The sequence below is a fragment of the Rhineura floridana genome, chromosome 18, assembly GCF_030035675.1.
Source record: "Rhineura floridana isolate rRhiFlo1 chromosome 18, rRhiFlo1.hap2, whole genome shotgun sequence".
NCBI lineage: Eukaryota > Metazoa > Chordata > Lepidosauria > Squamata > Rhineuridae > Rhineura > Rhineura floridana.
Genome location: NC_084497.1, coordinates 23,929,656 through 23,943,495, shown reverse-complemented (window position 1 = coordinate 23,943,495; position 13,840 = coordinate 23,929,656). Strand labels below are relative to the sequence as shown.

General features: G+C 48.3%; 1 protein-coding gene across 1 annotated transcript in view; it reads left to right on the top strand.

Moving 5' to 3' along the window:
• The window catches only part of ACAP3 (ArfGAP with coiled-coil, ankyrin repeat and PH domains 3), a 143,464-nt gene that overhangs the window by 122,673 nt on the left and 6,951 nt on the right, over positions 1-13,840 (top strand). The window contains exons 14-21 of the mRNA XM_061600839.1: positions 441-552; positions 2,612-2,820; positions 4,057-4,126; positions 4,957-5,051; positions 7,107-7,321; positions 8,238-8,342; positions 11,633-11,725; positions 13,516-13,736. Of these exons, the coding sequence (XP_061456823.1) occupies positions 441-552; positions 2,612-2,820; positions 4,057-4,126; positions 4,957-5,051; positions 7,107-7,321; positions 8,238-8,342; positions 11,633-11,725; positions 13,516-13,736 (1,120 nt within the window). The remainder of the gene's footprint in view (positions 1-440; positions 553-2,611; positions 2,821-4,056; positions 4,127-4,956; positions 5,052-7,106; positions 7,322-8,237; positions 8,343-11,632; positions 11,726-13,515; positions 13,737-13,840) is intronic.

Below are 13,840 nucleotides of genomic sequence, written 5' to 3'. Positions count from 1 at the left end.
AAACAAATATACAAATTTTAAAACACAAAAAACAATTTAAAAACACAATTCAAAAACAATTTAAAACACATGCTAAAATGCCTGAGAGAAGAGGAAAGTCTTGACCTGGCGCCGAAAAGATAACAGTGTTGGCGCCAGGTGCACCTCGTCAAAGAGATCATCATCATCATCATCATAATTTGGGGGCCACCACTGAGAAGGTCAGTGGGGCGGTGGCCCCTTAGCCCCAATGGACCAGCCTCCAAGGCTCCGGAGGGCTTTCACTTGCCCTTCCCTTGAATGCGAGTCGACCGCCTTGTACGATTGGGCACCTGGCTTTATCACACCATTCAGCAAGCCGGCTTGGAGGGGAGGGCGGTTGTCAGGCGCATCCCGCCGTTTTCCGAAGCTGTCCTCATGGCGTGTAACAACGCCTCTTTTCGATCCTTCTTCCCTTGCAGGAGCTGCATGCTGCAGGCGGATTCGGAGAAACTGCGCCAGGCCTGGATCCAGGCGGTTCAAGCCAGCATAGCCTCTGCCTATCGAGAGAGTCCCGACAGCTGCTATATTGAAGTAGGGATAGGCGAATCTGCCCATTTCGGTCTCTCCAGTTCAGTGCTCCACATTTCTACCTGGGTTTGCAGTTTTTTTTAAAAAAGAAGTCCTCTTGAAAATTCTTAAGTATTTCAGTGCAAATTCTCTCACCATACACGTTTTTGTATGCGATTTTGCCTGATATGCACATATTTGGCCATGCAATATAATGCATTTTAAATTATTATTTTCACTAACAAAGGCATTTTTAGGCCTAGTATATGCATTTTTTAACCTATTATTTGGCTGGAGAACTGCATTGCAAAATTTGTAGAAGAGCGAATTTCGAAGGAGGGTCACGTTCCGGTTATCATATTGTTTCGGAAAGGGCAAATGAGGGAGGTTTGCCTTTGCACTCAAATTAAACCGAATTTCTTCCTGATCCCTACATTGAAGTGAGTTCAGGGGACAGGGTGAGAGACGCCATTAGAAATATCTACCCAACCTGGTAGCCAGAGTTACCATTACAGAGTTCAGTAACGTGTGTGAATGAGTTGTGAAAGATGAGAATGTTCTTTTTACGCACCTCTTTACCCTAGACTTTGACACTTAGGATGTCTATTCTTAGGGCCCACCCTGTTTCTGTGCTTGAAATTGTCGTTTTTAATGTCATGTTTTAAAGTATTGTAACCTGGGACCTTAGGCTGAAGGGCAGGTGATAAATCAAAATGATGATGATTGATGATGATGAAGGCCCCTGGGGGCAAAATTCAAAGTAAAGCTTTAAAGACCCACAGCAGGTTCCAATGCACTTATTGCATTAGTGCAAGGATGATTTCTGTTAGCACAGTGAGACTTCCTTGCCTTCTGTTTTACCCGTGCCGTGCCCATGCGACCTCCCCAAATCTGCTCTGGAAGGTTGGGGCAAAATCCAAAACATATTTAGGAGGTGCACAGGAAGGTGGGGTTGTGGGGAGAGGAGAGGGAGGGGAAGTTGCATTGCGCAGCCAGAAGTCCTTGTGCGGACAGAACGAGTGCACACCTTCACTCTACGATATAATTACATTAAATATTTCCATGCAGCCTTTAAGTGCTGCCAAGGCCACCATTTTGCATTTGACTCTACCCGGTGTGCTCAGTCCTGTGCGCAAGCCAAAATGCAGGTAAATGTGAGGAAGCAACTGAGCTGACATTAATAATAATAATAATAATATTTATTAGTCGCTTGTTATGGAAAAGGTCTTGTTGTCTAAAGGGGTGAACAATTCATAGAAAACATTAACATTTCATGCAATATAAAACAGACACACACACCCCTCCATAACCATCATAGGAAGCTTTGGTGGCTCGTTAACAGTAAAGCAGACTCAGCTCAGTCTATCAAACGCCTGGGGGGAAAGGTAAGTCTTTACCTGGCTCCAAAAAGATGTCAGTGAGGGCAGCAGGCAGATCTCATTGGGGAGAGCATTCCACAGGCGTGAGGAGATGCCTCCGCTTAAATCGCCTGTTGATGCTCAAGCTGGAGCGGGAGGGGTTAAGGGACCCTTTGCCTCTCTTTTGGCTTGTGTGGGAGTCACCTGCACTGCTTTCTCCATTAAAAAAAAAATGCCCCCTCTTAAAAACGAGTTGCTAACTCTTCCAGAAAACAGGGTAGAAGGATACTGAGCAAAAAGGCAAAGATATCGTTCAAGGACTTGCCCTGTCGCACCATTTGGCGGTAGAATTTCATAGCATGCCCCAGAAGCTGCAAACCCTTTTGGTTTTGGGGGGGGGGTTCAGAGCCCCACAAGGCAATTGCTTTCTCCAAAGAACAGAGATGCTGTGAACGGACCAGCTATTGATTTCCGTGTGAGATTTCAGCGCTCTTGGGTTGTGTCCGACTGAGGCCTACTCAAGAGTAGACTCATTGAAATGAATAGACTGAGTGGTGCCCGTTAATTTCAGTGGGTCTGCTCTGAGTTAGGACTAACCCTCTGTCTTGTATCATGTTTGGGTGTGTGATGGGCATGAAATGGGAAAGAGCCTGTTACCGCAAGAAACACTTGGCAAGTAGCGTTGTCACTTCTGTTGGCCTAATTCCTCTCCCTCCCTCTCTCAGCGACTGGACAGAACGGCCTCCCCTTCCACCAGCAGCATCGACTCGGCTACTGACTTGCGGGACCGCAGTGCCAAAGGCGAGACCATCCTGCAGAGGGTACAAAGCATCCCGGGCAACGACCAGTGCTGTGACTGCGGGCAGGCTGATCCCCGTTGGGCTAGCATCAACTTGGGCATCTTACTATGCATTGAATGTTCAGGGATACACAGGTAAACTGTTCATTCTTTGACAGATACTAGACCAGGAATGCGGGACCTCAGGCCTGGGGCCCAAATGCAGCCCTCCAGACCTCTCTATTTGGCCCTTGGAGTAGTCCCCAGGCCACTACCCCCCTGTCCCCAGATCACACCCCTCACTTCGCACCCCAATTGTTTTTGTGTGGCTGCAACATGTCCTTGAACGTTGATCTTGCCTTGACAGAAAGGGAGGGTGTGTGTAGAAACTCGCCTACTGTTAGGGATGGCATATGCAAGCATCCCGTCAACCCATCAGGATGATATTGATTCTTTGTCTGCTAGTCGCTGCTTTTATTGATCATTTGCAAAAATATGATATTAATATCAATATTTTGAAAGGAAAAATTGCTAAAAGAAGTATCAATAATTTTAAAGAAAATACCCATATTTGGAAAGGAAATATCGGTAAAATTATCGTTCTTAATATAGATGCCTTAATTCGCTTATTCTCTATCATTGCAGATCAGATTTTTATGCAGCGATTTCCCACTGCTATTTTCAAAAACAGGTGTTCTTTTTTTAAAAAAAAAAACCCATTTTCGAAAATAGCAGTGGGAAATCGCTGCATAAAAATCTGATCCGCAATTATAGAGAATAAGCAAATTACTAGAATGCGGCTCTCAGGCTGAAAAATGCTCCCTACCCCTGCACTAGACAGTCTGCCTGGGCAGAAATCCTGCATGATACGCATATTATCATTATTATCATTGATTAAATTTATATCTCACTCTCCCTGCATATGACCCTCCATGGCGCAGAGTGGTAAGCGGCGGTAACGCAGCCGAAGCTCTGCTCACGGCCCGAGTTCGATTCCAACGGAAGGAGGAAGTCGAATCTCCGGTAAAAGGGGTCGAGGTCCACTCAGCCTTCCATCCATCCGTGGTCAGTAAAATGAGTACCCGGCATACGCTGGGGGGTAAAGAAAGGCCAGGGAAGGAACTGGCAAACCCACCCCATATATACAGTCTGCCTAGTAAACGTTGCAAGACATCACCCTAAGAGTCGGAAACGACTCGCACTACAGGTGCGAGGACACCTTTACCTTTTACCTCCCTGCCAAAGGAGCAGATCAGAACCCTTTAAACATCTTAAAAACATCCCCAGTTCAGATGCAGAGCTGGTAAATATCTCTACTTAAAAGGCTTTTTGGAACAAGCCGTTGAACTGTACAGCCACTCTCCTCTCTCTTTGTGTCCCCTTTCCTCGCAGGAGTTTGGGGGTTCACTGCTCCAAAGTGCGGTCGCTCACGCTGGATTCCTGGGAGCCAGAGTTACTGAAGGTAAAGACCAAATCTCCAAATACCGAAGAGTGCACACTCTGCTACAACAGACATCCCGCAGATGTCCCTAAGAGTCAATCAGCATAAAAGGGGAGGCTGTTTGTTAGCTACTGAAAAGAGTCTTTTCAGTGGCTGACTCACTTCCTTTCCCTCTGATTGGCTCCAGTCAGCACGAAAGGACAAGGACCCTTCTCAGTGCCTAGCATGCTCCCTTTTCGTGCTGATTGGCATATACATAGGGACCTGGCCGTGACAGGTCTACGACACCCTGTGACACCAGATGACTACCTCCCCTGATCAGCACCCTTAACAAGCAACAGTTTCCAGGATTCTTTGGGGGGAAGCCACGGTTGTGTGAAGTGGTATGATACGGCTTTAAATGTAAGATGGAGATGCAGCCTCTGTGTGTACATCTCCTAATATACACATCTGTGTACACCATTTCCCTACTTTACGCATTTATGCAAAGTAGTTTTTCCTGAGACACTGTTATCTTCACGGACGCACATTTTTACCCTAGTACAGAACCGCGGAAACCTTTGCAGCCCTCCAGACGTTGTTGGCTTACAACTCCCATCCTCCCTGGCCACTGGCCGTGCTCGCTGGGGCTGATGGGAGCTGTCGTTGAGCAACGTCTGGAGGGCTGCAAAGGTTCCTTACTCCAGCCCAAGTCCATGGCCTTTTTTGTACACGTGGCTTGGCCAGAGGACTGCATTGCATAATTCGAAACTGACCAATTCGCCCACCTCTAACTGTGGGTAAACGAGGGTGTGGGAGGAGAGGAAAGAGCTGCCTCCTAACGCACTGTGTGTTTGCTTCCTTTCGTAAAGCTGATGTGTGAGCTGGGAAACGCCACCATGAATCAGATCTACGAGGCGCGTTGTGAGGAGATGGGACTCCAGAAACCCACCGCGGGCAGTTCAAGGTACGGCTGCATCCTCCCTACTCTGTGCTTTAACAGGCAGAAAGGCACTCGGATTCACGAAGGATAAGGCTTTCAGTGGCTACTAATCCTGATGTTCTCCCTCCACTGTCGGAGGCTGTAGACTTCTGAAGACCAGTCACTGGAAACCACAGGAGGGGAGATTTGCTGTCCTCTCAAGTATCTAGTTGTCCACGGGGAGAACAGGATGCTGGAGTAGATGGACCATTGACCTAATCCAGCAGTCTCTTCTTAGTTTGTGAAAGGCAAGGTCCTCTAGAACAGGAATGGGGAGCCTCTGAACATAAGAACATAAGAAGAGCCCGTTGGATCAGGCCAATGGCCCATGTAGTCCAGCATCCTGTTCTCACAGTGACCAACCAGATGCCCCAATGGGAAACCTGCAAGCAGGACCTGAGTGCAAGAGCAACTCTCCCTTCCTGTGGTTTATAGCAACTGGGATTCAGAAGCATACTGCCTGCAGCTATGAAGACAGAGCATAGCCCTCTCTCTCACAGCTATATCTCTCCAGATTTTGTTGGACTACATGTCCCATCATCCCTGAGCATTGGCTGGGCTGCTCAGGAGTTGGAGTCCAGTGACTTTTGGACAGAGCTTGGACAAGTTACTTTTTTTGAACTCCTACTCCCATGAGCCCCAGCCAGCATGGCCACTGGATTCGGCTGATGGGAGTTGTAGCTCAAAAAAGTAACTTTTCCAAGCTCTGCTTTTGGAGAGCCCCAGGTTCCCAACCCCTGACTTTATATCCAGATACAAAATGGCGGCTTGAAAGGAGCGGGGCTCCCTCACACAAGATCTCCGGCATGCCTCTTCCCTAAATGTATTTTGGAAAGCCTTAAAGACCTGGCTCTTTCAACAGGCCTTCGGGGTTTCTGGGGAGGGTTAACTGCTATAACTGTAATGCCTCCTGCCCTCTTTTAATACTGTTGTTGCAGATTTATTGATTTTACACTGTTTTATATTGTATCACTGTATTTTATTAATTGTATTTTAATGATTTTGTACGTCGCCTAGAGTGGCCATTGGCCAGATAGGCGACACAGAAATTAAATTTATTATTATTATTATTATTATTACAATTAAAATTAAAGACCAGGGAGCCCAAGCATTTATTTTCATTCCCATAACTCAGATCGCAGACCTTTCCCACACAAAAGATTCAAGCCCAGCCCCTCCCTCCAAAAACAGCCTAATTTGCAGGAGAATGCTTTTGTTAAACCAATGGGAGTTATCCCCCCCCCAATCTATTGCAAATCACTCCAAGATCTATTGGTAAATCCCAGTCTGCCTTACATCTACCAAACTGGGAATCAAGGTTCTTATGGGGAGAAGATAAAATGGGACAGCCCATTTCTTTGGAGAGTGAGAGACTGTCACTATTTTGTGGGAGGGATCCAAGCACATACTGGAATGTTGAAATGGAAATGGACTGCCTTCAAGTCGATTCCGACTTATTGGCAACCCTACGAATAGGGTTTTCATGGTAGGCGGTATTCAGAGGGGGTTTACCATTGCCTCCCTCTGAGGCTGAGAGGCAGTGACTGGCCCAAGGTCACCCAGTGAGCTTCATGGCTATGGGGGGATTCGAACCCTGGTCTCCCAGGTTGTAGTCCAACACCTTAACCACTAAAGTGCTCTGTCTTCCTAACGCGACAAATTCACTTAAACAAAATTGACTTTTTGCAGTTAGTGACAGGAGAATGCATTGAAAAGTGTGGAATGAATGAATATTTAGTGGGGATGCATGTAAACACCCCACAAACAAATGCTGAGTGTTGTGTAAGCCCCCGTAAACAAATCAGAACGAATGCTCAGTAAAGACCAGATATCGTCTAATCTCTGCATAACCTTTGTGCAAGCAAATCAGGACGAACCCTCATGGCTGTATAACCGCCCTGTAAACAAATCTGAACGAATGCTCAGACAAGAGCGGACATTGTCTAACCTCCAAGTAATGTTTGTGCAAGCAAATCAGGAAGAATGCTGAACAAGCAAGGGGTTTGAAGGAGCCCTTTATAAAACTGAATTCCCTCTCAGGCAAGACAAAGAAGCTTGGATCAAAGTGAAATACGTGGAGAAGAAGTTCCTGAAAAAACTGCCGACCGGGGAAGCCCTGGCAGAGAATGAACGGAAACCCCGGCGCTGGAGTGTGAAAAAGTGCCAGAGGCGTAACAGCTCCACAAAAGCTCCCGCAGCACGGAGGAAGTACCGGCACGAGGCTGGAAATGCATCACCGGCCGCTCACTCTTCAGGTGGGGCGCTCCCATGTGCCATTCTCTCTTTCCTGTGGCTTGGAATGGCGGCTTTGCTTTTGTTTTGTAGCTTAAAAAAGAAAAAGAGGGGAATTCTTGGGCTACCTTGCAAGTGTAAATAGTGTACCCCACACCCCCAAACCACCTGACTTTCGTTCTCCCATAGGTCTCTGAAATTCACGCCCCCTTCATGAGGACAGGCATGCTGATGAAGCAGGAGATCTTTGTTCCCTCCTAAAATATATGGTGGTGGTGGGGAACCTCCAGCCCGTGAGGCCATTTTGGGCAAACCATACCCACCTGTCAGTCGCCTGATGTTATCTGACGTCAGGCTTATTAATCTGTTATCTCTTATCTAAGCGCTAACTGCAATCTCTTGATCTCAGCGCTAAGTACAACAGCTTATCTCTGATCTTAGCGCTGTGGTACAGAGCGCTAAGGTCAGAGATAAGCCTCTGACTGCTCTTTGAAAGGCAGCCTCTTCAGTCTTAGCACTGTGGGGACCAGGTGATTGACAGGCAGGCTGCCCCACTCACCTGCTACAATGGCCCTGCCCTTGAGAGATAATAACTTTCTGGAGAATTAGCTTGGTAATAAGGTATATAACAAATCACATAGGAACATTCTATTGTAAATTGTATTGTTTTATCGTTGTCTTTTATATTGTATTTTTATATTCGTGCTTTTTGTAAGCCACCTCGAGGGCCTTTGGCCGAAAGGCGGGGTATAAATCAATAATAACAATAACAATAACATTAATGATAAAAGTGATTATTATACGGGGAATGCGATTCATTCTACATTCTGTAATCATACCACATTTGTATTATATTGCGTAAGTGTGTGTGTGCATATGTGCGCAGTAGAAAACCAACAACAAACCCATAGGATGTAACGATCCTCTCCTTCCACGCAGCCGCCACCCTTGAGAGGAAGTTCCGACGGGATTCCCTCTTCTGCCCCGACGAGCTGGACTCGCTTTTCTCCTACTTCGACACAGGCGCTGGGGCCGGGCCACGCAGTAAGTACAGCTAAGCTGTTGGGGGGCTTTGCTGCTTGCCACGCGCCTCCAGTTGCAACAGCGGCGAGAAGAGCCGCCTGTCCTTGCACATGCATACGGGGGGTGAACGTTGAACAACGAAAGCGGGGGAGAAATAGGCAACCATTTTTTCAGAAACCTCAACCTATAATTTTTTTCTTTTCTTCTTGCCCCTTTCTCATTCTCTCCCCGTCCCCCGGCATTTTCTGCTTTGGTGGCTGGCTTTCCTTCCTTTTTTCTTTTTTCATCCCCCACCCTGTCTGGTTTACAGCGCCAAGCTTACACAATTAGCCAGCTTTCTTTCCCGCGCCCCCCCCTTCCTTCTTTTTGCCCTTTAAGGGGAGCAAGATACATTTTAGACCGCTGCCTCTTTTTTTTGTAAAAAAAACGCCACCAGCTGTGCCTGTGACAATGAACGCCCCCCTCACATTCCGTCCACCTTCCTCTTAGGTGGCAACCACATCTCTGTGCCGCACCCCCTGGCAGCCAGCCCATGGAATGACAGTGGGAACGGTCCCACTGGGAGCGGGTCACCGTTCCTCCTGGATGGAGGTAAGGGGGATGGCTTAGTAGCATAGCCTTGTGAGATTTTCTTGCTGAGTGGCTACATGCCCACACTTGCTGATTGGATCTTCCACATCCAAAGGCACCAGATGCTAGTTTGGGGGGGCGGGCTTTGCCCTCCATGCCCGCTCCACGGGCTCCCCCAGGGCCGTCCGGAAAAAAAAGAGGATGGCTGAAATGGAGGCAGGATCTGATCGAGCAAAATTCAACATACCTTCCAGCCACTGCAACACTGAGTCAAACAATTGGTTCACCTAGCTCAGTATCGCATACACTGACGGGCAGCGGCTCCCCAAGGTTTCGGGCAGGAGCCCTGCCTGGGGACTGAGCCTTTTGCACATGCTCTACCACTGAGCCACGGCCCTTCCCTTCAGACAGGGACACTGGGGAGCTGCCTTGTGCAGGATCAGACCGTTGGTCCATCCAAGCCAGTATTGTCTACACTGACTGGTAGCACCTCTCCAGAGTTTCAGGTGGAAGTCTTTCCCCAGCCTTGCTGAAGGTTCTGGGGGTTGAACCGGAGACCCCCTGCATGCAAATCAGATGCTCTGCCACTGAGGCGCAGCCCTGCCCTCCTGCAACGGTGCCATCAGGGCAAGGAGTTGGGAGCAGAGGGCCAGGGCCCCACTCAGTCGAATGGGCAATGGGGTTCCCTCAAATGCAGCTGAGCTGGCTCCCCACGTTTTTGAAGCAAGGGAAGGTCATGCCTTCATTACGCACCCAAGACCAGTTGGCCCAGATTTTAAGATGACCTTAACTGCCCCGCTGCCTCTTGCAAGGTAAGTGGAGTTAGGACCCTGCCAGGAAAAAAATAGCAACAACAGGTCAGAATTCTAAGAAGCGCATGATTTAGACTGTGCATCTAAGGGGGGTGGAGATTTGGGTATGCATTTCTAGAACAGGAGCTAGCTTCCCACCCATGCCACGTGGCAAACTGCTGTAACCTCTGCGGGGGCTTTCAGAAGGTTGTCACAAAAGCAGGGAGGGGTTCAGCGGTGTTGAAAAGGGAAGTCAAAAACATCCCTGGGCACAGATGGAAGCCTTTGGGGACACTGAGAGTAGCTTTTTGAGCCTGGTTTGAAAAGTCCTAGAACAGGGATTGGGAAATGTGTGGCCCTCCACGTGCTGTTGGAATTCCACTGCCCATCAGCCCCGACCAGCATGGGATGATGGGAGTCGTAGTTCAGCAAGCTGTGGCTTCCCATCTCTGGCCAACTGAACATCTGTGCGCGCGGGGGTGGGTGGGTAAGGGGCTAATTCCAGATACCTAAGAATGACCTCACTGGAGCAGCACTGGAGGGATTGCAGCTAGGCCCTTCTGCATGCAATACAGACACTCTGTCACTGAACGATGGCCCTTCCTTTCAGACACGGGGACATAGGAAGCTGCTGTATATTAAGTCAAATCTTTGGTCCATCTAACTCAGGACTGACAGCACTGGCTGGCAGCAGCTCTCCAGAGTTTCAGGCAGGAAGTTTCTCCCAGCCTTACCCAGAGATGCCATTGGGGACTGAACCAGGGACCTTCTGCACGCAAGGCAGATGCTCTGCCACTGAGCAACGACAGCACCGCAAGAAGGGTTCCCCCTCCCGTTTTACCCGTCCCTCTTGCACCAGTTTCCAGATCTCAGGCTCTTGTCCTCGTCCCAGAGCTGCTGTCTGCCTGCTGGGGCAAAAGATGCAGGTGCTCGTGTGGATCTCTCAAACATCTTAGCGAGTTTGCTCCTTGTCCCCCCCCACCACAATAGAAAAGTGTAGAAAATACATTTATTTGTGAAATGTAGAAAATTTATTTCTCTTGCACTGTTTGCACATTGCCGTTCTTTGGGGACCAAGGTGGGAAGTCAATGCGTCACTGACCCACTCTGCATCCCCGACTGTGTCACCTTGCCCTTTTTTGTCACCCGTGTTGCAGTTCAGCCCCCCACCCCGCAATATTTGGCAATCTGGAACTTCTTTTTTTTTTTTTGCAATGGAAGAGGTGGCAATAGCTGAAAAATCCTTTCCTTCCTGGTTTTCTCACTTGGTGCAGAGCATCGCACCTGCACATGCTTCAAAGTAGGCATGTGGGGAACCTTCGGCCCTCCCAATGTTGCTGGACTACAACTCCCATCTTCCCTTGCCTTTGGCCATGCTTGCTGGGGCTGATGGGAGCTGTAGGTCAGCAGCCTCTGGAGGGCTGCAAAAGGGTTCTCATGCAGGCTTTTTAAAATGATTTGGGAAGCTGAACCCAGAAACTAGAGAGCCAGTGTGGCGTAGTGGTTAAGGTGTTGGACTACGATTTAGGAGACCAGGGTTCGAATCCCCACATAGCCACGAAGCTCACTGGGTGCCCTTGGGCCAGTCACTGCCTCTCAGCCTCATAAAAACCATATTCATACGGTCGCCATAAGTCGGAATCGAAGGCAGTACGTTTTTAACCAGAAACAAGGGGACAGCAATGGCAAGTGATTCCCTTGTGACATTGATTCGAAATCTTCTTCCCAAAGGTCTCTTGGGGGGAAATCTGCTCAGTCTATCAGGGACAGCAGTTTGACCCCACGTGCGTTCACATGTTAGGGGGACAGCATTGTGCTTTCCCAGCGGGTGTTGCATGTCTTTAAACACATAACAAGCAGAGGAGGGGAGGTGGGAACCAACCGGACCATCAGTGCCCCCCCCCCCCGCATATTAAAATGCACTTGGTTTGTCTCTTGTTGGTCCCGCAGGTCTCAGCAGCGACAGCGGGCTGGGTGGGAGTACTGATGGTAGCACCGACGTCCTGGTGTTTGGCTCGGTGGTGGACAGCGTCACGGAGGAAGGTAGGAACTGCACACAGGATGGGTGGCATGACGCCGGAAGAAGCACCTTTTATGATTTTTTTAAAGCTTTTTTTTTAAGAAAAGATGTTTTTAAAGATGTTTTGTTTAACATGTTTTTAAAGATGTTTTGTTTTAACATATTTTAAAGTCTGTCTTTATGATGTTTTAGAGTGCTTTTAGTGTTTTCCTTTGCCGCCCTGGGCTCCTACTGGGAGGAAGGGCGGGATGCAAATGTAATAAATAAATAATAATAAATAAATAAGGATCGCCTTCCAAGCATTCCTTAATGAAAAGGGGCATTTTAAAACTCTTTCTTTAAAAAACGCTGATTGGTTGTGAAAGTGAGCAGGCCCAGGCTGGTCCGCGTGTTTCGCAGTTCCGTTCATGGGCAGAGAAACGGACGGGGCGGAGGAGGACACGATGTGTCGCAGAAGAATGGGGTTCGGGAAGCGCTTGCTGCCAGCAGCAAGCAGAGAGCAACTCAGTCCTAACTCAGAGTGGACCTATTGAAACCTATTGGACCTGAGTTGGGCATGTCCATTCATTTCAATGGGGTTTACCCTGAGTACGACTAGCACCCTTTCTTATCAGTTGCTGGCCACCATTTATCTCCTTGGAAACCATGTGGTGTCATCCCAAGGTGGATTTTGGGAAAGGAAAATGGCACCCTCGCCACTGGCTGTCAGGAACACTGTCACCAAATCTGCAGTGGTGGTGGCGAAAGCAGCAAGGAAAAGGGAACAGGTTTGCTCCTCGCCAAGTCCTCTGTCCTCTCCAACAACACTTGAGAGCCAAAGGTTCTCTGCAGTTTGTCCAAGGCATAGCGCCATTTTCTGCCCTGGCTTGACGTTACCAATATGATAATCTTACCTACATAAAGGCAGTTTCCCCACTTCCCATCATGCTCTAGTACAGGGGTGGGGAGCCTCCCTTCTGGGTAACATTCCAGGGGTCACATGCTAGCGGTGGGCAGGGCCAGAGGCAAAAGTGGGCGGAGCAATGAATGTAAAATGTTGCCTTTGTATCAGTAAATGAGTTTCCACACACGCTCCCAGACCCCTCTCTGCCCGCCATCCAGGCACGCAAGAGGCAATATCGGAGGTCAAGGACACGTTTCAGCCAGGCAAAAACATTCCCAGAGTATGCGAAGCAAAGCTGGTGAGGCGTGTGGTCTGGGGAGAGTTCTGAGGGCCAGATAGACAGGCCTGGGGGCCACATTTGGCCCCCTGAGCCTGAGGTACTCCATTCCTGCTCTAGTGCAAAGAAAGGACCAGGAGGTGGGGCTATGGAAATGAGAGGGCAGCTATATGTAAATGAGGGGGCAAGGCTTGGTTCCCATCAGGGGCAGAGAACAGATCCGAGCTTCTTGGGTCATGCGTGCCAATGCTAGTTCTACTCAGAGTAGACCCACTGAAGTTAATAGACATAACTAACCTAGGTCTGCGTCTGTGTTAGAATTGCTTTTAATATGTTTTCTTTAATAATATGTTTTTAACCCTTTTTTTTAAAGTTGTTTTTAAAGTTTTTTAAAAAAATGTTTTTAACATTGTTTTCTTTTAATGTATTTTAAGGTCTTTTTTATGATGCTTTAAAGTGTTTTTAGCATTTCTGTTTGCCGCCCTGGGCTCCTGCAGGGAGGAAGGGCAGGATATAAATCTAATAATAATGATGATGATGATGATGATAGGTTCATTAATTTTAGTGGGTTTGTTCTGAGTAGAGCTCCATTTGATACAACCCATTGCCTCATCCCATTTTTTCCCCCTTTTCTTTTCTGGTTCCCCCCACAGAGTGCGAAGTTTCGGAAGAATCCAGTGGAGAAGCCGAAATCGAGCAAGAGGCCTCCGACTTGGAGGACTTGCGGGAGCTGCACCCTGGCTTGCTGGTGTACAAGGCTTCGCGGGCCAGGAACTTACCTGTGATGGCAGGGGCCCTGGCGCACAGCGCTGATGTCAACTGGGTGAACGACGAGGACGAGAGCAAAACCCCGTTGATCCAAGCTGTGATGGGGGTAGGCAAGATGGTCTAGCTGTAGTAGCAGTAGGTGTAATAATAGTAATCATAGTAGTAGCGGTTGTTGTTCTGTGCCTCCAAGTTGATCACGACTTATGGCGA